We start from the raw sequence: 23,593 nt of genomic DNA, 5'->3' as shown, positions 1-23,593 counted from the left end.
GTGTCTGTCGATTTGCCTTTTCTCATTCACTTTGAGATCCTGGCTCTTGTTACGATGCCTGATTTTCAGTTGTATCCTGGACATTTTGAGTCTTACGTGACTAGGCTCTAGAACTTACCTAGACCTTCCAGTTTAGGCCTCCTCTGATACTGCATAGTGGAGGCGGGGTGGAGGAGGCAGGGGGTCCCACGTTGCTGCTGTCAGTGGGAGTGAAGATCAGGTTCCTCGCTCGGCCTCCTTCGACACCCCCAGGGTGGGAGGGGTGCCGTGTTACTGCTTCCCACAGGCCTCCACTGATAGTGTAGTGGAGGGCTGGGGGTGGGGGAGTTGGCAGGTGGCCTTGTTACTGCTGGAAAGTGGTGCAAGTTCCAGCTTCCATTCAGCGTCCTCTGGCACCACCCAAGAGGGGAGGGGCACCTTGTTACCACTTGGGTGGGGTGGCAGCTAGGGATCCTGGTCTCCACTGACACCACTGGGGGAAGCATTACTCCCAGGCAGGAAAGTCCTGGCTCCCCTCAGTGTTCTCAGATACCACCCTCCTGGGACTTGGTGGGGCCTCTCTGGGTAAGGGGGAATGTCTTGATCCCACTCAGCCATCATGAGTGGGACTGTCTATGCTGCTTCCGTGACATTTGGCCAACCAGAGCCAGTATTGCCTACAGATTTTCTATCTTGCTGGATTGCCTCTTTCTTGATTTTTTTGACCAGAGAGATCAGATTTTCTTTGGGGCTTTTTTGTTTGTTCTCCTTGGCATTTCTGGAATGACAGTTTCTCCAGCACTCAGTCCTGGGTACAAGAGGCAAAAACCAAACCCAGGGAACTCACATGTGGTTCCTCGGATCCCATGGTCCCTGGTCAGCCTGCCATCTTCTCTCCACTCTCAGAGTCATCTTATGTTTGTTTTATCTGTAGTGTCCAGGGGTTTTAGCTGTACTTAGAGGAACAGGGAGAAGTGTATCTACCCATCTTGGTCCAGAACCTATGTATCCAACTTTAAATTATCTAGTAACATAAAGTAAGTAAAAAGAAAAAGGTGGCATTAATTTTAATAATGTATTTTATTTAACACAATATATCTAAATATGTAAGCATGTAATCAAATTTTTATTAATTATTAAGAAGCTATTTACATTTTTTCTAAGTCTTTACAGTTAGCATTTGTTTAACTCAGTATACCCAAATACTATTTCAACATGTAATCAAATATCTAAAAATTATTAAGAAGCTATTTCACATTCTTTTCCATTCTGAGTCTTTGCAACCAGTGTGTTTTACATATACAGCAAAAGTCAGTTCAGATTAGACATTTCACATGCTCAAGCCCCATGTGGCTAGCGGCTGCCAAATTGAACAGTGCAGAGCTTGGTGCAGCATTCATTAACATTTACTGAATTTGCAGGTATGCTTGCTTCTCTCTCTTGCTACACACACACACACACACACTCTTACACACTTTTTGTTGAACCCTTAGATAAGTTGCTATTAGAGTGCATGCCCCCAAATCATCGCTTTTCCTATCATCACACTTTCTTCTCCATTTCATAACCAGAGCCGTCTGTCTCTCCACAGATTCCCCAGTTTAGAGGACCACAGGCTCTGGGGCCAGTTCCTACTGCCATCGGGGTCAGCATAGCCATAGACAAGATAACTACTGCTGTCCTCAACATGGAAGAGCCTGTAAGTACTAGCTCTGCTTTCCAGCATGCTCTGAGATGGCTCTCCTTTTGTAGTCATTCACATGGAGCCCCAGATGTAGTAGCTATAGACTGAGGTTTAGGGAGACTGTCTTTGCTGTGAGGGACAAGCCTAAATCTTGGTGTCGATACTTAGCCTCTGCTTTCTACCTGGGGGACCTTAGTCCAGTAGCCTGACTCTCCTTATCTGGTATATGCTATGTAAATGTAAGAGATTACACTTGTTAACAGACTCATATAAAAGACCTCTGGTCATAATTCTACAAAGAAATAGTTTTTTCCTCTGTGTTTCAGGCAAGATTAGTTTTCCCAGAGAAAAAGAATATCTTCCTAATGACTTAGAAATAATTTCAAGTCGTTTATCTTAAAAGACTAATGTAAAAATTTTCTGACTGTCATTTTTTTTATCATGTCATTTTGAAGCAAAGACTTATGCATTTATGTTGCTGTACGTGATTTTAAGGTGCCTGTTTTCATGTGAGTGCTGCCTGCATGGCCTCACATACATGCCTGGAATCTCCCTCCTCTAAATGTAATCAATGTTTCTGATCCAGGTTACAGTAAGCTCTTGTGACCTCCTGGTTGTAAGTGTCGGTCAGATGTCCATGTCCAGGGCCATCAACCTAACCCAGAAACTCTGGTCAGCTGGAATCACAGCAGAAATCATGTATGACTGGTCACAGGTAAGGAGACAAAAAGCGCCTGTGAGAGTGGAGGGCGCCTAGTCATGGCTTCAACAGCAAATCAGCATCTATGGCTTTAGTTTCTGCCAAACTATCTCTATGATTTCATTTGCTTCCTGTGGGAGTTTCTGATTGTTGGAGTAACAAATTACCAAACTAAATGGTTTAAAACAACACTTATTTATTATCTTATACTTCTGGAATTCAGAAGCCTGAAATCAGTTTCACTGGGCTAAATTCATGGTGTCTGGTAAGGCTGGTTCCTTCTGAAGGCTTTAGGAGGAGAATCCACGTCCTTGCCTTTTCTAGCGCCTAGAAGCCTCCTGCATGCCTGCTTGTGGTCCTTTCCTCCGTCTTCAGACTCAGTAGGGTAGCATCTTCTTTCCTCTGCACTACATTTCTGTCCTTCCATCTTGAATTGACCGTCCTGTCCCTTTTTACCAGGACCGTTGTGATTATACTGGGCCCATCCTGATAACCCAGGATAATCTCCCCATCTCAAGATCTTTAATCAATCTGCAAAATCCCTTTTACCATGTAAGATACCATAGTCACAGGTTCCCAGGGGTGAGGATATGGACATCTTTGCAGGGCCATTATCCAGCCCAGCACACTTCCCAGAGGCATTCTGTGTCTAGTGTTTTCAGCTTTGTCTCCTCGGGCCTCTCACTGCTGGCCTAACTCCTGCTCTGGGGGTGGAGATGAGAAGAATGGCGCCACCGAGCACCTGGGCTACCCGTTAAAGTGGGAGGCCTTCAGATGGCTGACTTCTCTGTAAGCAGATCACAGAAGGGGCTGCATTACCAGGTGGTCCTCCAAGCTGTACGCACATTCACCCTCACTCATGGTGCCCCAGAGCATGAAGAGACGCCTAGGGAACAGAACCCTACCCTTCCACCTGTTTATTCCACATTACCTGCCAGCAGCTGCTGCTGGCCATTTTTGTGTGTATTATATAAAAATTCATGTCAGAAGTATGCTGAGCAATAAATTATAATCCTTTAACAGAGCAGTATCCTATTCCATTTACTTGTTTCATAAATTGTTAGAGAAGTGTTCTGTCTTAAAGTAAAATTATAAGCTCAGTAATGGTGATTTCAACCCAGCACAGGGATGTCCCCTGCAGGCTTCTCTGCTCTGATACTTCTTTGCTTTACGCTTCAGTTCTGCTTTTCACCTTATACTGTTTTCTTTTGTTGCCTTTGTTTTCCCCAAAGGCCTTTTCCGTGTGTGTGTGTGTGTGTGTGTGTGTGTGTATTAATATTTAGCAGCAATCAAGATGTGAAGCTTTTGAAAACCTCTTACTATGTCCTGACCACACTGAGTGATATGGCCCCTTAGAACAATAGTGAAAGCACAGAAAACAAAAGAAATCTTATTCCTCCTTTGAATTCTATACTCTTCTTGCTTAATATTTATTTATATAAACCATAAGAGCAACATGTTTAGTTATTCACTTTGAGAACACCCTGAGCACAGTGTTTTCGTTCTCCTTAACTACGTGAAGCTGTTCCAAGTGCTTTGTGTCTATTTGTTTCAGTCCCAAGAGGAATTACAAGAGTACTGCAGACATCATGAAATCACCTATGTGGCCCTTGTCTCGGATAAAGAAGGAAGCCACGTCAAGGTAAAGACCAGAGGAAATCTTTCACAATTCAACAATCAGATTTCCCAAACTGTATTAACCATGGAACGCCCAACCTTCCCACTGAGGTCCTAGCCTTGGGCATGGGTGGAAACCCATTATTTCATTCTCCTTTTGAATTGCTAGGCCTGTTTTTTGGAGAAAGTGTATGAAATAAGGAAGAGAGAATCTGAATTTGAACACTTTTCTTTGAACTTAAAAAAAAATTAAAAAGCTATGACTAGGTTTTTTCTCTACTTTTTTCCCCTTTGTTAAGGAGATAAAAATAACTATTGCTAATATCTCCTGGCAGACATATCTCTAGTTAACTTCCTAACCAATTTTACTATGTTGTATTTAACCAAAAAATTCATAAATAGATTACCTCATAACCTTTATTTCTATTTTTAAAGGGAGAAAAATCAATATATTTTCCCTGTTTTTTGCTTTTAATGTCTTTGTCTGGTTTTGATAGCAGAGGGATTTCGGCTTCATAAATGAGTTGGATCCTCTGTTCTCTGGATAATGTTGTTGTAGAATTGGTATTATTTCATTTTTAAATATTTGCTAAAATTCACCAGTAAAAACACTGGGACCTAGATACAGGGCTATCAGATTGCCTCTTTCTCCTTGAGTTTTGGTAGTTTATATTCCATTTCACCTAAGTATCTAAATATTCCTCTTACTATCTGTAGGATCTGTAGTGATATTCCCTTTCATTCCTGATATGGTAATTTACAACTCCCCCCACCCTCGCTCTTTTTTCCTGATCACCCTAGCTAGAGGTTTATCAATTTTGTCTTCAGAAAGGCAGCTTTTTATGTCATTGATTTTTCTATTTTTTGTTCATTTGTGTTCTATTTTATTGATTTCCTTTTTTTTCTTCATTCTGCTAAATTTGGATTTAGAGACAGTCATTAGTTGAGGTTTGCTTTTCTTATCCACTCTTTGACATTTCCTGCCTTTTATTGAAATGGTTAAATAATTTATATGTTATGCAGTTATTGAAATGGTTGGGCTTAAATCTACCATTTTACTATTTGTTTTGTTTGTTCCATCTGTTCTTTTTTCTACAATTTTTTATTCTCTTTTCATGCTTTGTTTTTAGATCAAATAGTTTTTGTTCCATTTTATCTCTATCACTGGTTTACTGACTATAACTCTTATTTTTAGTGGTATTTTTTTAATGACTTCTCTAGGGTTTGTAGTATACAACTTGCACATTCTGCCTTCAAAAACTACTGTATGCCTTCACATGTAGTGTAAGAACCTTACAACCAAATACTTATATTTCCCCCACCATCCTTTGTGCTATTGCTGCCAATCTGTTTTCTAAATATGTTACTAACTTCATAATACATTGTATTTTGGTTTTAATTAATCAATTACCTTTTACAGAGGTTTTTGAAATAAAGAGGGAATGTCCTTTATAGGACTTCCTCTATAGCTAAGCAGTAAAAAAAATTCACCTGCAATGCAGGAGATGTGGATTCAATCCCTGGGTCAGGAAGATTCCCTGGAGGAGGAAATAGCAGCCCACTCCAGTACTCTTGCCTGGAAAAATCCATGGACCAAAGAGCCTGGGAGGCTATAGTTCATAGGTCGCAAAGAGTGGGACACGACTGAGCCGCGTGCACGTCCTTTGTATTTACCCATATATTTACCATTCCTGGAACTGCTTACTCCTTTGTGTTCAGCCAGATAGTATTCTGATTTTATTTTCCTTCTGCCTGAAGAATTTCTTATTTCTGATTAGTGCAGGTCTACAAGTGATGAATTCTCTCAACTGTTACTAGTCTGAGAAAGTCTTCACTTCACCTTCATTTTTGAGGGATATTTTTGCTGGATATATGATTCATGGTTTATGTTTTTCCTTTTGCTCTTGGAACATTGTCTTGTCTTGTCTTCTGACCTGATAGTTTCTGTTTAAAAGTCTGCTTTGATCCTGTCTGTAATTTATCTTTTTATCTTCTGGCACCTTTTTAAGATTTTCCTCTGTCACTAGTTTTCTGCAATTTGAATATGATGTGCTTTGGTGTCGTGCTTTATGTTCTAACGGTTGGTATTCACAGAGCTTCTTTGAACTCTAGACTTACAGTTTTCATAAAGTTTGGAAATTATTCAGACATTATTTCCTCAAATGTTTTTCTGTCCCTTTTCCTTCTGGGACTCTGATTACAGAAGGTTAATCATTTGATACTGTCCCACAGCTCATTGGGAGAAGGCAATGGCACCCCACTCCAGTATTCTTGACTGGAAAATCCCATGGACAGAGGAGCCTGGTGGGGCTGCAGTCCATGGGGTCACTAAGAGTTGGACACAACTGAGCGACTTCACTTTCACTTTTCACTTTCATGCATTGGAGAAGGAAATGGCAACCCACTCCAGTGTTCTTGCCTGGAGAATCCCAGGGACGGGGGAGCTTGGTGGGCTGCCATCTATGGGGTCGCACAGAGTCGGACACGACTGAAGCAACTTAGCAGCAGCAGCAGCCACGACTGAAGCGACTTAGCAGCAGCAGCAGCACAGCTCATTGAGGCTGTTCTTTTGTGGGTTTTGTTTGCTTTTTCTCTCTGTATGTGCTTTATTCTGGATCATTCACTGATCTTTTCTGCAATATCTTATCTGCTATTAATCCCATCCAGTACATTTCCTATTTCAGGTATTGAAGTTTTTTCATCTGTGTAAGTTACATTTGTGTTGTTTTTTAAAAATGTCTTCCATTTCTTCCCTCATCATAGTTCTTATTTCCTTTATATTCTTTATAATAGTCATTTTTAATTCCATCATCTTGACATTTTTGGTCTGAATTTCTCCTGGTTATGAATCATATTTTCCTTCCTCTTTTTATGCCTGTTAACTTGTGAGTAGTTATTAGACATTATGAAGTTTACATTTTTTTGAACTGTGTTTTATTATGTCCCCCCGCCACCACCACCCCCTGTCCCCCGCCACCCCTGCTTTTTTTGTTGTTGTTCTGCACAGCTTTCAGGATCTTAGTTCCTGAATGGGGATTGAACCCCGGGCTACGGCAGTGAAAGCTCCCAATCCTAACCACTAGATAGCCAGGGATTTACCCTTATGTTCCTTTATATACTGCTGGACTTTGTTCAGGGATGTAAATATCCTTGACTTTTGCTTCATCCTTTCCAGCCTTTAAGTTTTGTTAGGACAGCCTTTAGTCTAGATCTAATTTAGCCCCACTCCTAAGGCAATGTCCTTTGGAGGATTCTGCCTTAGGTTCCATGTATTATGAGGGCTCTCCACTCTGTAAGAACAAGAACTATTTCCATCCCTGTGGATTTCAGGAATTATTATGCCTACTCATTTCTGCTGGTTGTTTCCCCAGCCTTGGATAGTTCCCTCTCTCCCATGCATAGATCAGTTCTCTGCCAAAGATGTGAGTGGACTTCTCTGCAGAGCCTCAGAAATCTTTCTTTCTCTGGGTGTAACTCTCTCCTCTTCAGTCCTCTGCCCCACAGTTTCTAGGCATCCTGGCCTACCTAAGCTCTAGTCTGTCTCCCCAGCTCAGCAAGACTCCTGGCCTCTGGTTTGGCTCCTTCTCCCTGCACCGCAGTCTCAGACTTCCTCAGCACAGTTATCTGGGGCACTCAAAGACTCATTTCATTCCCCTCCTCTCAGGATAACAGTCCTCCACTGCTTGTTGTCCAGTGTCTGAAGAACAGTATTTATATATTTTGTCTGGTTTTCTAGTAGTTTAAGGCAAGAAGGTAGTTCTTACAATAGTTAATTCTTCATGGGAATGTTTGTAAGTCTCCACTGCCTGCCTGCTTGATAAGTCACAAAATCATAAATGACCGTAGTCCTACTGATCACACCTCTTCCAGAGCAGTGACTGCTCCTGTAATATTACCAAGACATGACTGACTAGCCTCTGCTGGATAATTACAGCATCATAACCCACTGCTATAATCATCAGCAAATTTTAAAATCTTGAATCAAAATCTGCTTCCCCAAATTTACATTCACTGGTCCTAGTTCTGCCTCTAGAATGGTCAAAATAACAAGTCTAATGCTTCCTCTTTCTCTTAACTACCTTCGCATGAATTTTAGGAGACCACTGCCATGCAGTGGACCACTTTAAGTGTCCTCTTTCCTGGTTTAAACATTCCAGTTACTTAAGCCATTCCTCATAAAGTGATTTTCCAAATCCTTCACCTCCTAGTTAACCTCCTCTAGACACATTTAACTTTGTCAGTGTCTGTCCTTAAATGTGATACTAGAATTCTACAAGTGCTCTAAGCATATTCTGACTAAACAAGAAGGGTCTGTAGACTCCTTCAATCCAGATGACATATTTCTCCTAATACAGCCTATATGTAAACTGACATTATCTACCATGTAGTCCTTTTGGTCCGCTTGAATTCATCATCGGCTGAAACCCACTGGCCTTCCCACAGTTGTCACCCTATCCGACCAGTCTTCTGCAGTGAGGGCTTGATGATAGGACCTCATATTTGTCTCTGTTAAATGTGATCTTGTTCACTTCAGTACATTGTTCCAGCTCATCCAGCTCTTTTGACTCTTCTGCCTCTGTTAGTGGCAGCATACATATAAATACATGTATATTTATAAATATAAAATAGCAACATCTTTATATTTGAAGGGCAAGACATCACTATGTTCACCCATTCAGCAAGTGCATATTAAGCATTCACAGTGTGGAAGGGATTGAATTTAGGGCCATGAGGGATCCAGGGACATATAAGCCACAGGTCCTGCTGTCAAGGATCCTATAATCTGGTGGAGAACAGAAGACATTCATGCATGATTATGAGCTAGAAAATGCTCAATGCCATGAGAGTCCTACAAGAAAATTCTTTGGGGATTCCTCAACCTGAGAGATTACTACAGAGGTAGAAGGGAAGTCTTCAGAGTGGAGGTGCAGTTAATGCTGGACCCCCGTGGATGGGCAGGATACTAAAAAGGCTTTTCAAGCAAAGGAATAACAACGGTAATGGCAGTTCTTTCTGTAGGTGGTCCCAAAGATGGAGGCAGCCCAGCTGAGAACTATTCCGGTATTACCCCAAATAGTCCATTTGGAGTGAAGCAGAATTGTGCAGAGGGGCACTTGAGCAGGAGAATATGGTTCTAGCTGGATCATAGAGAGCCAAAATGCCCAACCAGGGAATTCAGACTTGATTTAGCAGCTAGTGGGAAGCCGGTGGATGTTTTTGGACAGTAGGGAACATCAGTATATAAGAAAAATTAACCTGCAGGGAGATGTAACATGGAAGGGAGTGAGGGATAACTGAAGCTGGGGACGGCTGAGGGCAGCATATCAGACTATCCCAAGGCAGGGCACTGGCCATGGGAGTGAAGATGAACAGATGGACGCCATAAAAGTGGGATGACAGGACTGGGGTTTGGAAAGGACGGGGAGGAGTTGTAGAAATCTTGGTGACTGACCCCAGGATGTTTAAGGGGGAAAACACGTAAAGAATCCAATGAAATGGGAGCTGGTTTGTCTTGGCCTTTTTTTTTTTTTTAATTCTGTCGTCTATAATAAGCTGTTTGAATCTGGACAGGGTTTCTCAGCAGCCACGTTTTGACATTTTTGGCCAGATGCTTCTTTGTGGGGCTGTTGTCCTGTCCGTTGTAGGATGTTGAGCTGCATCCCTAGCATCTACCCACCAGATGCCAGCAGCACCCCCATAACTGTCACAACCACAGATGTCTCTAATTATTGCCAGATGCTCTGTGGGGAGCAAAATCACCCCCTGGTTAAGAGCCACCAACCTAAACTGTTGACTGAAGAGTCTTACTATGGTACTCTTCAGCTTGTTGGCTTCAGAAATGATGGGTCTGTTTCATCTTTTTAAGGTAAAGTCTTTTGAGAAGGACAGGCAAACAGAGAAACGTGTGCTGGAGTCTGATCTCGTGGACCACGTTGTACAGAAACTGAGGACTAAAGTCAGTGATGAGAGGACTACCAGGTAACGCAGTAAACAAAAGACCAGAAAACCAGCTGCAACTGCCTACATAGAATTTTCATACATTTACTTTAAATGTCAGTTTGATCCTTTGGGGAGATAAAGACAGGTCAGGATAACTTTTTTTTCCCCCAAGGTAACTTTTATTTATTTATTTATTTTTTTTTTTTTCTTTTTCCAAGGTAACTTTTAATGAACCATAGTACAGGTAACTTTCAATGAACCATAGTACAGCTTCTGAATAACTCAGTAGTTTAATTATATAACTCCATGTAAAACTAGTCATAACTTACTCTCAGCATTTGTCCTTCATAACATGTCAAAGATTATTTTATCATTTTGAAAAGCCTGAGGAACCACAGTCTAGCTGCCATTTATCTCATTTGGTCTGTTAATCAGTGAACTGCAGTAGTGTTTTGTCACTGGTTTCAAAAGATCTAATATTCTGGAAAATAATAATGTTCTGGGAAAAGTTCTCACTCATCATAGCAATGCAAATTGGTTCAACTGTCTGCATAGGAATTTAACAAAGTTAAAAGCCTTAAAACTAAAAAAAAAAAAATCACCCAGCAATTCCACTTCAGGAATTTACAGTAAAATTATTCCAAAGGGATAGTACCAAGATGTCTATCAACACACATTGTTTATAACAGCAGTTCTCAAATATTTTGGTCTCAGAACCACTTCATACCCTTAAAAATTATTTGAGGACCCCCTAAGAGCTTCGTTTATGTGGTTTATATCGATCAATATTTCTGTGTTGGAAACTAAAATGTAAACATTTTAAAAATACTTATTCTAAAATAACAATAATAAACTCATTACATGCAAACCTAAATAACAGTTTTAATGGAAATAACTTTTCCAAAACAAATTTAGTAAGAAAGGTAGCATTGTTTTACATATTTGCAGATATTGTTGTTTTAATTTTTGTAATCTCTAATGCATAAGTAGAAAAAACTACATTGTTTTATTCTTATTATTACTATTAGTCTTATATTGTCTTTTTCTGCATTCAGTCTCTTATGATATACATCATGTAGTCTCTGGAAAATTCCATTACACATTAATGAAAGGATACAAATAAAAGGATAATTAACATTAGGATTATTGTGAAAATACTTTTGACCTTGCAAATACCCTGTGAAAGGATCTCAGGGACCTCCAGGGTCTCTGGGAACCACACTTTGGGAACCTCACTTATATCACAGTAATTCAATGATAGAAGATTGCTCAAATTACAGTAAATACAGTGAAATACTGTGCAGCCTTTAAAAATTATTTTTCTAATAAAGCTGTTTATCAGGAAGGATGTCCACAAATAAGATATGATCCCATTTTTGTTGCAACCAAAATATATAGCTCATACACAGAAAAATGTCTGGAATGATGAACCAAATTTTTCATTTTTATAGTTATTTCTGATTAGTGGGATTACAAAGGATCATTGCCCTTGCTTTCTAAATTTTTGTAAGTCTTTTATTTATGCTTAGGAAAAAAGTACTCTACTGGGGGACTTCCCTGGTGGTCCAGTGGTTGAGAATCCTCCTTGCAGTGCAGGGGACACTGGTTCAATCCCTGGTCAGGGAACTAAGAGCCTACATGCTCCAGGCAACTAAGTCCATGTGCCACAACTACAGAGCCCATGCGCTCTGGAGCCTGCATGCTGCAACCAAGATCTAACACAGCCAGAAATAAATAAAAATTTGTTAATACTTTTTTTGACTTACATCAGTAATTCTCAATCTGGAGTTTTGCCCTTCAGGGGACATTTGGCAGTATTTGCAGACATTATTGGTTGTGGTCTACTACTGTTATCTAGTAAACACCAGGATGGTGGTGGTTTAGTCACGAAGTCATGTTTGACTTGTGTGACCCCATGGACTGTAGCCAGGCTCCTGTATCCATGGGATTTGCCAGGCAAGGTATATTGGAGTGAGTTGCCATTTTCTTCTCCAGGCGATCTCTTCCCAACCCAGGGATTGAACCCGGTCTCCTGCATTGCAGGTGGATACTTTACCAACTGAGCCACAAGGGAAGCCCAGTAAACACCAGGGCTGCTGTTAAACATCCTATAGTGAAGAGGACTGACTCCCCACCTCCACCCCAGCAAAGAATTATCTGACCCAAATGTCAGGCTGAGAAATCCTGGCTTATATAAAATAATGTTCTTGCTTGCATGCCTTCCCTGGCCCTGGCCCTGGCCCCGCCCCTGCCCATCTCCACCTGGCTTGAATAAATTCACTGTCAGGCTTTTTCTAAGGGTATATATGTGTGTATTATATATATATATAATGTTCTTGAAGTCTCTAGATATTAGGATTAAGAATCCAAATCAAAGGCAGAGCTTTAGAAAACAAAAAATAGTCAACTAATTAATAGTGACTATTAGTAATAGTACAGGCAGACATTATTAAGACACTTAACTGGGCAGATGGGATTTAGTTTTAGCAGGGAAGGGCTTAAAATCTTTCTTCCATGTGAATGATTATTTCCCTGTTTTCCCAAGATAGAGTGCTATTATGTCTCTCAAAGGCTATAAATTAATTCAGTCTTTGAAAGAACATCCATTCACAGCTTCTGAAAGAATCTCATTTACTAGATGTTCTCTTGTGGGTGATCACCAAGGTTGCATCCGTAATGAAGGTGGGGCATTGCTAATGTTTCCTTGTATTGTGAGGAGAGCAGAAAGAACACCCATTGTATTTCATTGAAATTAGTTTATTATGTTGAGCCAGTATTCCAAACCCAGCTGAATAAATCAGAATGCTGTCTCTAAGAATGTTAATTTGAAGTGACATCCTTTATAATTTTTATTTGCTCTTAATCAAAAGCATAATTAAGTGAAAATTTTGTTTTCCTCCACTAATAACCAATATTTATTAAATATCAGTATATTTAATAGAAAGCCTCTAAGTGTAGCTCACTATAAATTATGTGTTGCTTTTGTCTTAGTGACTGTTTATTCTAATTGTTTTTGTTTGCTTGTTTTTAGAGAAGCTTCCGATAATCTTACAGTACAAAATCTGAAGGGATCATTTTCTAATGCTTCAGGTATAATTACTAATTGTAACTTAAACATAATAATGCTTGTGTGTGTGTGTACATGTTTGCTCTAAATACTTAGAACTGTGGCTAACTCACTGCATCAGTAATATCCTCTTAAAGTAACATATGTACAATTAGTTAAACCAAAAAGAATTAATCCCTATGAAACTTACATTCTAGAAAATGATAAAAACCACTGGGAGTTTGGTGACTCTTCTGGTCCTGATATGTCTGTCTTATTTTTACAAGTGGTTTAATCTTCCTTTGATTCAGTTTATTATGTAGATCAAATGTGGGTTAAATTTTCCCCATATAGAAGATTGAAGAAAAGTATTTTGAAATGTCCCAGAGACACGCTGTACATTTGTTTCCATGAAAGCCAAGAGGAAACAGTGGTGATAGTTACACCTTTAGTTTTACTACATTTGTCAACCCAAGTGAAAAGGAAATGTTCCAGTGAAGTCCACGAGAAGACATTACTTGACTTTTAAGAGAATTAAGTCTTTTGGGTTCATTTCTGTTAGCAGGCTTTCTGCCACTATCAGATTTCAAATACTTAGAGGAATTTAAAGAATTATAGTTTGGGAAATGTTAAGCTTGCCTTTTTTTCCCGTAGGTTCATGAGGTTTGACTCATATTGCCTCCCTGTGCCTTTGTCACCTCCCACTGAAGGAGGGAAGGCTGGTGATCCTGACAGAAGTGTCAGAACTACTAGGGGATAAGTGGCGTTCTGGGTTTATGGGCAAGTGCAGACAGTTGCAGAGACAAAAAACAAGGCTTAGACATAATCCAGTCCATAGAATCACCCCGAAGTGGATTCTAATCATCTCTGCCAGCTCTGTGGTATGTAATAGAAAGTGGGACCAGATAAGGCCATAACTGCCAAAACTCTGTTTCAGGTTTGTTTGAAATCCATGGAGCAACGGTGGTTCCCATTGTGAGTGTGGTCGCCCCCGAAAAGCTGTCAGCCAGCACCCGAAGGCGGTATGAGACTCAGGTACATGGTCAGAGTGTCCTCGGCTTTCCAACATGAGCCGCAGAGGAGGAAGAAAACAAGGAAGGGAATGAAGGAACAGTGTCCTGGAAATGTTTTTCTTCCCAATTCCTGAACTTGGTGACTTCTGAAAATTTCACCAACACAAAGCATCTCAGGTGCCAAATTTCTGCCCCGTTTGTCCTCCAAAGAGGCCTCAGTGTACACTGTGGGCACCCAGAAGCAGCTGTTGTCAGAATTACTGAGTCCAAACAAAAAGCTCCTGATCCCATTTGGTTTTGTTGTACATAACAAAGTAGAAGAGATCCTCCACAAGACGTGTAGCAGGTTTCTCTCTGCATACGTGTTTTTGGTATCTGTTATTTGCCTGATTCTGTGCTAAGTGCCAGGTAAAATGGAAAACACGTGACATGGCCGCAGTCCTCAAAGGCTTTCTAACCTTAGAAGCATATATATAGTTGGAGAATAGAACAAAATCAGTACTAGGATGCTGGATTAAGTATACTGAATGAGTGTTAGAGTATGCTACAGACATGGGGGAGAGAGAAAGGTCAGTGTCTGTATGGATGATCAAGAAAGTCTTCATGGAGGTGATCCCTGAAGGATTTCAGCAGGCAGAGAGGGAAGATGAGGGTGTTCCAAATGGAAGGGACAGAAGGAAGGACAGCATAGAAAAGCTACTGAGCAGAGTTGGGACACTGGCCTCACTTGGGAGTAGGGTATGAGAGGGTAGCCATTACTTAGGAACGTAATTAGACTGAGACACAAAAGATCAAGTTACCTCATTCTGTTAGCTTTCCTGGCTGTTTCTCAGTGTTGGGTGGAAACTCACTTTTCATATCTACCATATTTCAGTTCCATGTTCTCAATGCTGTCACTGTCCCCTTCTTTAATTTAGCTTAATACTAAAATCTCCCTGCTTCCGCATGCACTGTTTTACCGTACTGAGCTTTTATTACATGTCAGTTCAAAATTATAAATAAATAAGTGGATTAGTAAACAAATGATCAAGGTAGGCTATAAAATCTCATTTTCCCTGAGGTCATAATACACTAGACACTCATCTTACTGAGGTGGATGAAGAGCAAGTCCTTATATATTTGGGATCCCTTTTAAAGGCTTTGGTTTGTCATCTGTGATTGTTTCCTAGAATAAGAACTGAAATGGCAATAAAGATGGCTTGATTGGACAGGTTCTGAATTCTAACACACTTTCCTTCTTGTTAGGTACAAACCCGACTTCAGACCTCCCTTGCCAACTTACATCAGAAAAGCAGTGAAATTGAAATTTTGGCTGTAAGTCACTTTCTTTAACTTTCTGAGGATGGCTTTTGTCCACACTGTCAAATTTTTGCTCATTGTCAACAGAATTGGGATACAGGCCTGTTTCTCCTAGTTTCTTCCTCTGAAAGATTGGGAGGAGGGGGACTGAAAATGAAAATCATTTTTCTAAATGTTTCAGGCTTCCCTGATAGTTCAGTTGGTAAAGACTTTGCCTGCAATGGAGACCCTGGTTTGATTCCTGGGTCTGGAAGATGCACTGGAGAAGGGATAGGCTACACACTCCAGTATTCTTGGGGTTCCCTCGTGGCTCAGCTGGTAAAGAATCCACCCACAATGCAGGAGACCTGGGTTTGATCCTTAGGTTGGGAAGATCCCCTGGAGAAGGGAATGGCTACCCACTCCAATATTCTGGTCTGGAGAATTCCATGGACTGTACGGTCCCATGGGGTCACAGAGTCGGACACGACTGAGCGACTTTCACTCTTTCACTTTGCAGGCCTTTGCAGGTAGTGCTGCCAAAGCTTTGTGGTGTGATGTGTTAGTTCTAAGTGCTGAGATCACATCACTGCCAAATTCAATAAGCAGCACAGAAGCATCCCCTTCATGCTGCTCCATCCAAAGGGACTCCACAGTCACAAGTCAGTATGTGCTGCTTAGGATCCCTGACATGATGTACATTTTTGTGTATCAACAGGTGGATCTACCCAAAGAAACAATCTTACAGTTTCTGTCATTAGAGGTAAGCAAGATGAACTCTTCTGCACTAGTCTTTAAAATCCCAAAGTTTGCTGTTGACTTGCCAAAAGAAAGTTGAAAGTGACATTATTTTCTTTATGATATGAGGTATTTTGCTAGCAGTCCCAGGAATTTAGGAGCATTGTTTCTTTTATGTGATATGTATTACTAAATCATACTTTGAGGGAATCACACCTTTTTTTTTTTTTTTTTTTTTACATTTCAGAGATGTTTTTAACAAACACGTAGGGTTTTTACTGTGTGTCCAGCTCTAGCAGGCCTTGTTCTAAGCACTTTAGGAATATTAACTCGTTTAATCATAACAACCCCAAGGGATACATACTGTTACCTTTTTACAGATCCTTATTTTACATTTTATGGAGAATAGAAGCAGAGAGGTTAAACATCTTACTCAAAGTCACCCAACTAGGGAGTTGCAGAGCCAGGATTTGAACCTAGGCAGAGCAGTGGAATCTACATTCTCACCCACTATACTGTGCTGCTTCAAACAAACCTTCATTCCAAATAGGGAAGGTCATTTGCAGAACTAAAACTATATGGAAGATCTTTCTGTAAAAATTGAATGTAGGTCCTTTTTTATATGCTTTTTTTCAAAATAGGTATATACCTTTATTATCAAATAGCCTAACTGAACTTTTTTAAAAATTTAATATATACCTTTGCTGTAAGAATATTTAACTGTAAGAATAACTACATGTGATTTTTGCAGCATATCTAACCAAAGAATACTGTTGTCTATCCAGAGTGTTTAGTCAGATTAAGTTAGATGAAAAATGAACTTTGCCCCAGAACTGACATTTCATGCTATATTTTAAGGTTATTCTCCATTTATATAAAATATTGATTATATTCCTTGTGCTGTACAATATATCCTGTAGCTTCTCTTATAAGCACACTTCCCCCTTCCCTGTCCTCCATCCCCACTGGTATTCTCCTGTCTGGTAAATAAGCATATAGCACAATACTGGTTTGTGCTGTATTTACTGATTTACTGCTTCATGAGCCACTCAAAACGGGTGCACATCATCTCACCTAAAGTCAACAGTTGGCAGAAATAACTGGGGTAGTCACATTAACACAGTGGGGCTGCAGCATTCTTAGGCAGGTATATATAAAACCAGTAAGCTGGTTTTATAAAGAAATTCAGTTCTTCAGAGGAAGAACCCTCGCAGTCTCCCCACTAGTTCTTTCCCCCTGTAATTGATCTCTTCAGTGTACTTAGAGGGGGGATGGCACTGACACCTCATTAGTGACCCAGGAAAAGCCAATTAATAAACCCTAGTACCTGCTGTGTTAAGTCTTATCTATATTTTTTCCTAGTGGGATGCTGATGAACAGGCATTTAACACAACTGTGAAGCAGCTGCTGTCACGCCTGCCAAAGCAAAGATACCTCAAATTAGTCTGTGATGAGATTTATAACATCAAAGTAGAAAAAAAGTAAGTTATCACTGAGGCATTGCAGGTTTCAGTATAAGGTAAAAGTCAAGCTGGGGGGATGGGGGGCATTGTTTGTTTTTAGGAGTTTTTCCCCCAAGAAGGGGTTTTAGAGTGACAAATATGTTATTGTCTTGTTGAGGTTAGATGACTAATAAATTACTATGTTAGAACTGCAGTTGCTGACCAGTAAATACATGTCCAGACTGTGAATCACAGTCATGCTCTTATCAATAACAACACGGTGATCTCAGTAGCAGCTATCCCAGTTATCATTTTAATCACCCAGGTAACTCCTATGTTTTATGTCCCCTTGTCAGAATGCCAGTTGTTCATGTTTTCAAACACTAAAATGTTTTTAGTGACTAGCCTTCCATCTTGTTTTTGATTACATAGAACTCCTACAGTTAAGTGTTCTAAAAATAAATTATCAGCCGCATTCTTTACCCATTATACTGATCCTGTCTTCTCCCTCCTCTTGCAGGGTGTCTGTGCTCTTCCTGTACAGCTACAGAGATGACTACTACAGAATCTTGTTTTAATCCTAAAGAGCTATCATTACATTGTTCAAACAGGCAGGAGCTTATACTACAAAACATTGTACATTCATTGTAATTTTAAATTAGCTTTACATTCTAAGCTGTCCTACAAAGCTGAGCTTTGTAGGTTTTTCATGTGTAATATATTATAAATTTATCTTTTGAATAAATGTTTTCATATATCTGTTGCTTTTTAATTGCAAATCTATTAACACTACAGGGTTTATGGAGCTAGAACACAAGAAAACAGCTTTGTTCTTCTCTTAGCCCTATATACCAAGCACATGAAAATGTCCAAAGTAAAGGGCATAAAGAAATCAAATATAATCATTAACTTGGAATCTTTATTCTTGATGATTCTCTAACAAGCTTATCCTTAGTCTGGTTAAGCAAACTCTTATTTGGTTATGAAACTCATTCAGATTTGCTAAAGGAACTAAGATGATAAAATTATACAGCCAGCTGGGAAACCCATGAAATAACACAACTTTTAATAAAACTGTCAGGTTGCACTTCCAGTAAACCAAAAGACAGGGCCTCAAGCCTATTCATAATCACATCATTCCAGAATGAGAAGCTATGGCCAGAAACTTTTTATGGGGTAGGAAAAAGAATAAAAGTTGGTCAGTGCTGATAAATACAGGTTAAATAATACACTGCTCTTTACAGATGGCTACAGAGTCTGTAAACTATTATCCAGGAATATACAACCGTCCAACACAAACCACTTAGCCAGATCTAAGATAAACTGGCTTCTTGGAACTACCCTGTAAACACTGCAGCCCTTCTTCCATCAAAAAATGACCCTAATCTCACATGAAAACAGTCATTATAAGGGAATCAGAAACTCAGCTTTGTGGCCAAAAATAAAAACCAAAGGAAAAACAGCAATTCAGTGGTTAGTTGGTGCAAGCAGCAAAGTTGGTGCCCTTCACTGCGCTGCTTTGCTCTTCTTACTCTTGCTCTTTTTGTCCCTCTTCTTCAGCCCATCCATGTTAGCTCTCAATAGGTTTGAATAAGCCTAAAAGACACAGAGCGTGACCTTAGTGTGAAGAGTTGCAAATTGGTGGAGCATCTGCCCTACTTCCGTAATGGATTTAGGGTTATCAAAATCAGAAAGCCTAACTGATACAGTATAGAATACTGTGGGACACCTGTATCCTAAGGAATCTGGCGTAAGGCAAACACCCTCACATGATAGCAGCTTCTGCAACACCCACTAGAGAGTTGCACATTTTTTACTTTTTTTTTTAAGCAAAAATGGAAGACTGCAGGTGACTTACATAACTGTACTGTAAGTACAGCATATATGAAGCCTAAGACAACAAAATTTAGCTAAAAAGACAATGTCAGTGTTGAAGTAAAATTCGTAGCTTGGCAGCTTTTACTTGTAAACTATTGGTAAAACAGTATCACAGGACAGCAGTGAACTTAAATCACAGTCTTAACCCAACCCAGTGTTAAACATTAGGCTGACTCTTGCCTCAAGAAATAGGACACAAAGAACACCAGAAACTCACCATCTGAAACTTATTCACTTCTTTGGAGCTCACCTGGAAAATAAGGGGGAAAAGATCACCCCTGTTACCACAAAAAAATCATCTGCTTCACCCAGTAAAACTCAAAAGCCTGATGAAGACATCCTAATCTTTAAAAATATTTCTTCCCTACTGCAGGAATGGGAAACCTATTTTTCTACTAAAAGCTATTTTTCTACTCCACTTTCCTCTGCCCGAGGAACAAGTAAAGTAGCTCTGCACTTTGAGAATTGTACCAAGATGGGAAACATGGGCTGCTTAAGAAGCTATGCTTCTTGCCTCTGTTGAAATCTCTTAAAACACATTGTACTGACTTTTTCTAAGGAGTCTAAGAGATGTCAAAGAACTTAACCTTTTGTACAAGATACATTTAAATTACACCCTCCCCATCTTATTTTAAACCTACCTTCCATTAATTCAGGCCCATATAAGCAAACTGCAAGCTACCACAAGAGAAATTTTAAGTCTGAAGATTCCTTAGTTTTCCATACTTCATGACACCCAACTTTATTTTTTTTTAAGCCACATAAATGCTTTACTGTAAAAATCTTAAGATAACTGGTAATGGAAGATTAATCAACTAATTATGGCCCACATTTTTGTGAATATCCTATACTGACAGGATAGGATAGAGGGCACCCTGGTTCTGCCCCAGTAGAATAAAGAAGTATTCATTTGATCCAACGAGTCTTCTTGCTTTCCCATATTCAACTTCCACTTTGAAAGGGAAAGCTAGAACTCTTACTCAATGAGCCATATGCTCAGTAGTGTCTGACTTTTTGCAAACCCCATGGACTGTAGCATCCCAGGCGACATACTCAAATTCAAAGCCTGATATAATACATGCTTGCTACCTGAACCACAACGATAAAGGAATAATCAGCTTAAAAGTAAAAAGCATCTGGTACCGAGAAACTGTTCACTGAAACCCAAGCACAGTAAGGGAATAAGGAATCAAATATGTCAGCTGCTCCTTACAGTACTACTCTGAGTAAGGACAGATAAGCTAATATTTTTTTCTAACAAGTGTTTGACTTCTACCGCCTTCATTTTAATTTTGCTCTTGGGCTTTCTACTACCAAGGTAATAAAAGAAGATCTTGATTTCAAAACAGCTGGGGAACTACACACTAGGCTTTATTTGGTAACTTACCAAAAAAAAAAAAAAAAAAAAAACCCACAAAACCTGGTACAGATATAACCCATCCTCAGTTAAGTTCAAGTCTTTAAACTCCAAAACAGGAGTATTAGGAATCCAACTTACCACAGTGCTGATCTTCTTTTTCCCATCAGTAGCTCTTAACAGACATTTGTTGTCTGAGGGCTCAAAGCCCTCCACAGAACCCTTCCTTGGAATGGGTTTAGTTCGGCCATCATCTGCATGAAAAATACATCCTAGTGAACACAGCCACAGACTTAACAGGTTGACAGAAAGTTAGTAAGTCGGGAAGGGATACAAAGAGGATACCTAATCCACCTCCACTGATCTAGTTCTGTTAGCCACATTGTCTGCTATCATAGATGGCTTGGCCACACCTTGGGAACCTACCTGCTACTCCCAAGATGGTAACATTGTAATATCAAAGCACATTAAATCTCACTAATCATGGCGCGGCTTGCAATCCTTGACAACAAGGACAGCCCTGACATGACTGGGGCCCACTAGAACCGGAACTGACTTAGGTGGCTAAGTGCTGGGGGCCGCACCAGCCCCAATCCCTAATACTCTGGCCCCTCAGCTCTGAATGGGCCCAGTATAAGGTGGAGGAAGGTAGGGGAAGCAGAGGATGCGCAGCAGGAAGATTCTGCCTGAGGCTCCCAGTCACTGGGCACCCGGGCCGGGGTCTCGCTCGGCCTCCCAGCCCCCTTCCGGCCTTGCCGCGTCCACAGCTGCTTACACTTCTTCAGGGTGATGAACACGCTGCCCGACAACCGGCACTTCTGGAAGAGCCTAGTCAGCTCCGTCAGGAACTGAAACACAACAAGCCCGGCCCCGTTAGGCAACCACAAACCCCCTTCCCGCCTCGTCAAGTCCCTGTCCCTCCCGAAGAACGAGACAGAGGTCCCGAGCTAAGCCCCAAACAGCATCGGTCCCTCAGCCGGCCAGCTCTGGCTATACCTGTTCACTCTCCAGCAGCACCATCGTGGAGTTGCTGGCTCCGCTCCGTCAGCACAAGCCCCAAACCGCTGGAGCCGGAAGTTTCTCCCGGCCTGGGCGGGACTTCCGCTATTAGGTTTCTTGTCTCTTTCACCCAATCCCTGCTTCTACCGTTTCTCCGCCCCACCCATCTCTCGCCCGCGCTCAGGGACGCCCCCTTCAGTTCCGGGAGAGCGAAGACCCAGAGGGCCTTTGGAGTGTGCCAGATATCACAGACAAGCAATCCCCTCATCCAAGCAGCGGGAGGGAGTAAGAGCGCGGAAGGATCTGATGGAAACCTATAGTTGTGGCTCAGCTGGTAGAGAATCCGCCTGCAATGCGTGAGAACTGGATTCGATCCCTGGGTTGGGAAGATCCCATGGCGAAGGGAAAAGCTACCCACTCCAGTATTCTAGCCTGGAGAATTCCATGGGCAAGTCCATGGGGTCGCAAAGAGTCGGACACGACAGAGCGACTTTCACTTTATAGCTGTGTACATTCAGCTGTGTGTTGGGCAAGTTACCTAACAGTTCGGTGCTTCAGTTTCCTCAACCTATAATAATAGTATCCACTTCACAGTGTGGCTTTGAAGAGTAAATGAGCTAATATTAAACACAACAGTGCGCGGCTCATAGAGCCTGCTCAATAAACGTTAGCTCTTGTCGTTTTTATCATTGCCATTGTATTACGTTCCCAAGGGGGTCCTCTGAACTATTCCTCTTCTCTGACCAGGCTCGGTGGCCCCAGCTCTAGCAGGAAGGCCCGGAGCCAGGTCTTGTTTCGCCTCAGTTCAGTCAGGAGACCTGGGGTCTATGTCCAGCACTGCTGTTGCCAACTTGAGCCTTCAGTTCAGTTCAGTCGCTCAGTCGTGTCCGACTCTTTGCGACCCCATGAATCGCAGCACGCCAGGCCTCCCTGTCCATCACCAACTCCTGGAGTTCACTCAGACTCAGGTCCATCGAGTCAGTGATGCCATCCAGCCATCTCATCCTCTGTCGTCCCCTTCTCCTCCTGCCCCCAATCCCTCCCAGCATCAGAGTCTTTTCCAATGAGTCAACTCTTCGCATTAGGTGGCCAAAGTATTGGAGTTTCAGCTTTAGCATCATTCCTTCCAAAGAAATCCCAGAGCTGATCTCCCTCAGAATGGACTGGTTGGATCTCCTTGCTGTCCAAGGGACTCTCAAGAGTCTTCTCCAACACCACAGTTCAAAAGCATCAATTCTTCAGCACTCAGCCTTCTTCACAGTCCAACTCTCATATCCATACATGACCACAGGAAAAACCAAAGCCTTGACTAGACAGACCTTTGTTGGCAAAGTAATGTCTCTGCTTTTGAATATGCTATCTAGGTTGGTCATAACTTTCCTTCCAAGGAGTAAGCGTCTTTTAATTTCATGGCTGCGGTCACCATCTGCAGTGATTTTGGAGCCCCCAAAAATAAAGTCTGACACTGTTTCCACTGTTTCCCCATCCATTTCCCATGAAGTGATGGGACCAGATGCCATGATCTTAGTTTCCTGAATGTTGAGCTTTAAGCCAACTTTTTCACTCTCCACTTTCACTTTCATCAAGAGGCTTTTGAGTTCCTCTTCACTTTCTGTCATAAGGGTGGTGTCATCTGCATATGAGGTTATTGATATTTCTCCCGGCAATCTTGATTCCAGCTTGTGTTTCTTCCAGTCCAGCGTTTCTCATGATGTACTCTGCATAGAAGTTAAATAAGCAGGGTGACAATATACAGCCTTAACGTACTCCTTTTCCTATTTGGAACCAGTCTGTTGTTCCATGTCCAGTTCTAACTGTTGCTTCCTGACCTGGATATAGATTTTTCAAGAGGCAGGTCAGGTGGTCTGGTATTTCCATCTCTTTCAGAATTTCCCACAGTTTATTGTGATCCACACAGTCAA

At 41.1% G+C, this 23,593-nt stretch overlaps 2 protein-coding genes across 4 annotated transcripts in view; one reads left to right on the top strand and one right to left on the bottom strand.

The window, feature by feature from the left end:
- The window catches only part of EIF2AK4 (eukaryotic translation initiation factor 2 alpha kinase 4), a 98,070-nt gene extending 79,876 nt beyond the window's left edge, over nt 1-18,194 (top strand). The window contains exons 30-39 of one of the 3 annotated variants that reach the window (XM_006073022.4): nt 1,571-1,678; nt 2,250-2,378; nt 3,919-4,005; nt 9,847-9,959; nt 12,952-13,010; nt 13,904-14,001; nt 15,225-15,293; nt 15,976-16,020; nt 17,358-17,476; nt 17,958-18,194. In XM_006073022.4, coding sequence (XP_006073084.3) covers nt 1,571-1,678; nt 2,250-2,378; nt 3,919-4,005; nt 9,847-9,959; nt 12,952-13,010; nt 13,904-14,001; nt 15,225-15,293; nt 15,976-16,020; nt 17,358-17,476; nt 17,958-18,015 — 885 coding nt within the window. In that variant the 3' untranslated portion in view covers nt 18,016-18,194. Of the gene's footprint in view, nt 1-1,570; nt 1,679-2,249; nt 2,379-3,918; nt 4,006-9,846; nt 9,960-12,951; nt 13,011-13,903; nt 14,157-15,224; nt 15,294-15,975; nt 16,021-17,357; nt 17,477-17,957 lie in introns of those variants that run through there. The other 2 variants (XR_328826.4, XM_006073025.4) reach the window with 2 other exon arrangements.
- A 142-nt stretch (nt 18,195-18,336) lies between these two features.
- On the bottom strand, nt 18,337-21,824 carry SRP14 (signal recognition particle 14). Its single transcript, XM_006073021.4, has 5 exons — nt 21,669-21,824; nt 21,448-21,520; nt 20,814-20,926; nt 19,533-19,565; nt 18,337-19,033 (listed from the first exon to the last, which is right to left on the bottom strand). The coding sequence occupies exons 1-5, from the start codon at nt 21,690-21,692 to the stop codon at nt 18,944-18,946; spliced, it is 333 nt and encodes a 110-aa protein (XP_006073083.1). The 5' UTR covers nt 21,693-21,824; the 3' UTR covers nt 18,337-18,943.
- Nucleotides 21,825-23,593: the final 1,769 nt, after the last annotated feature.

The sequence above is a fragment of the Bubalus bubalis genome, chromosome 11, assembly GCF_019923935.1.
Source record: "Bubalus bubalis isolate 160015118507 breed Murrah chromosome 11, NDDB_SH_1, whole genome shotgun sequence".
NCBI lineage: Eukaryota > Metazoa > Chordata > Mammalia > Artiodactyla > Bovidae > Bubalus > Bubalus bubalis.
Note: the sequence above shows the minus strand (reverse complement) of the source record. Positions and strands in the feature narration are given on the sequence as shown.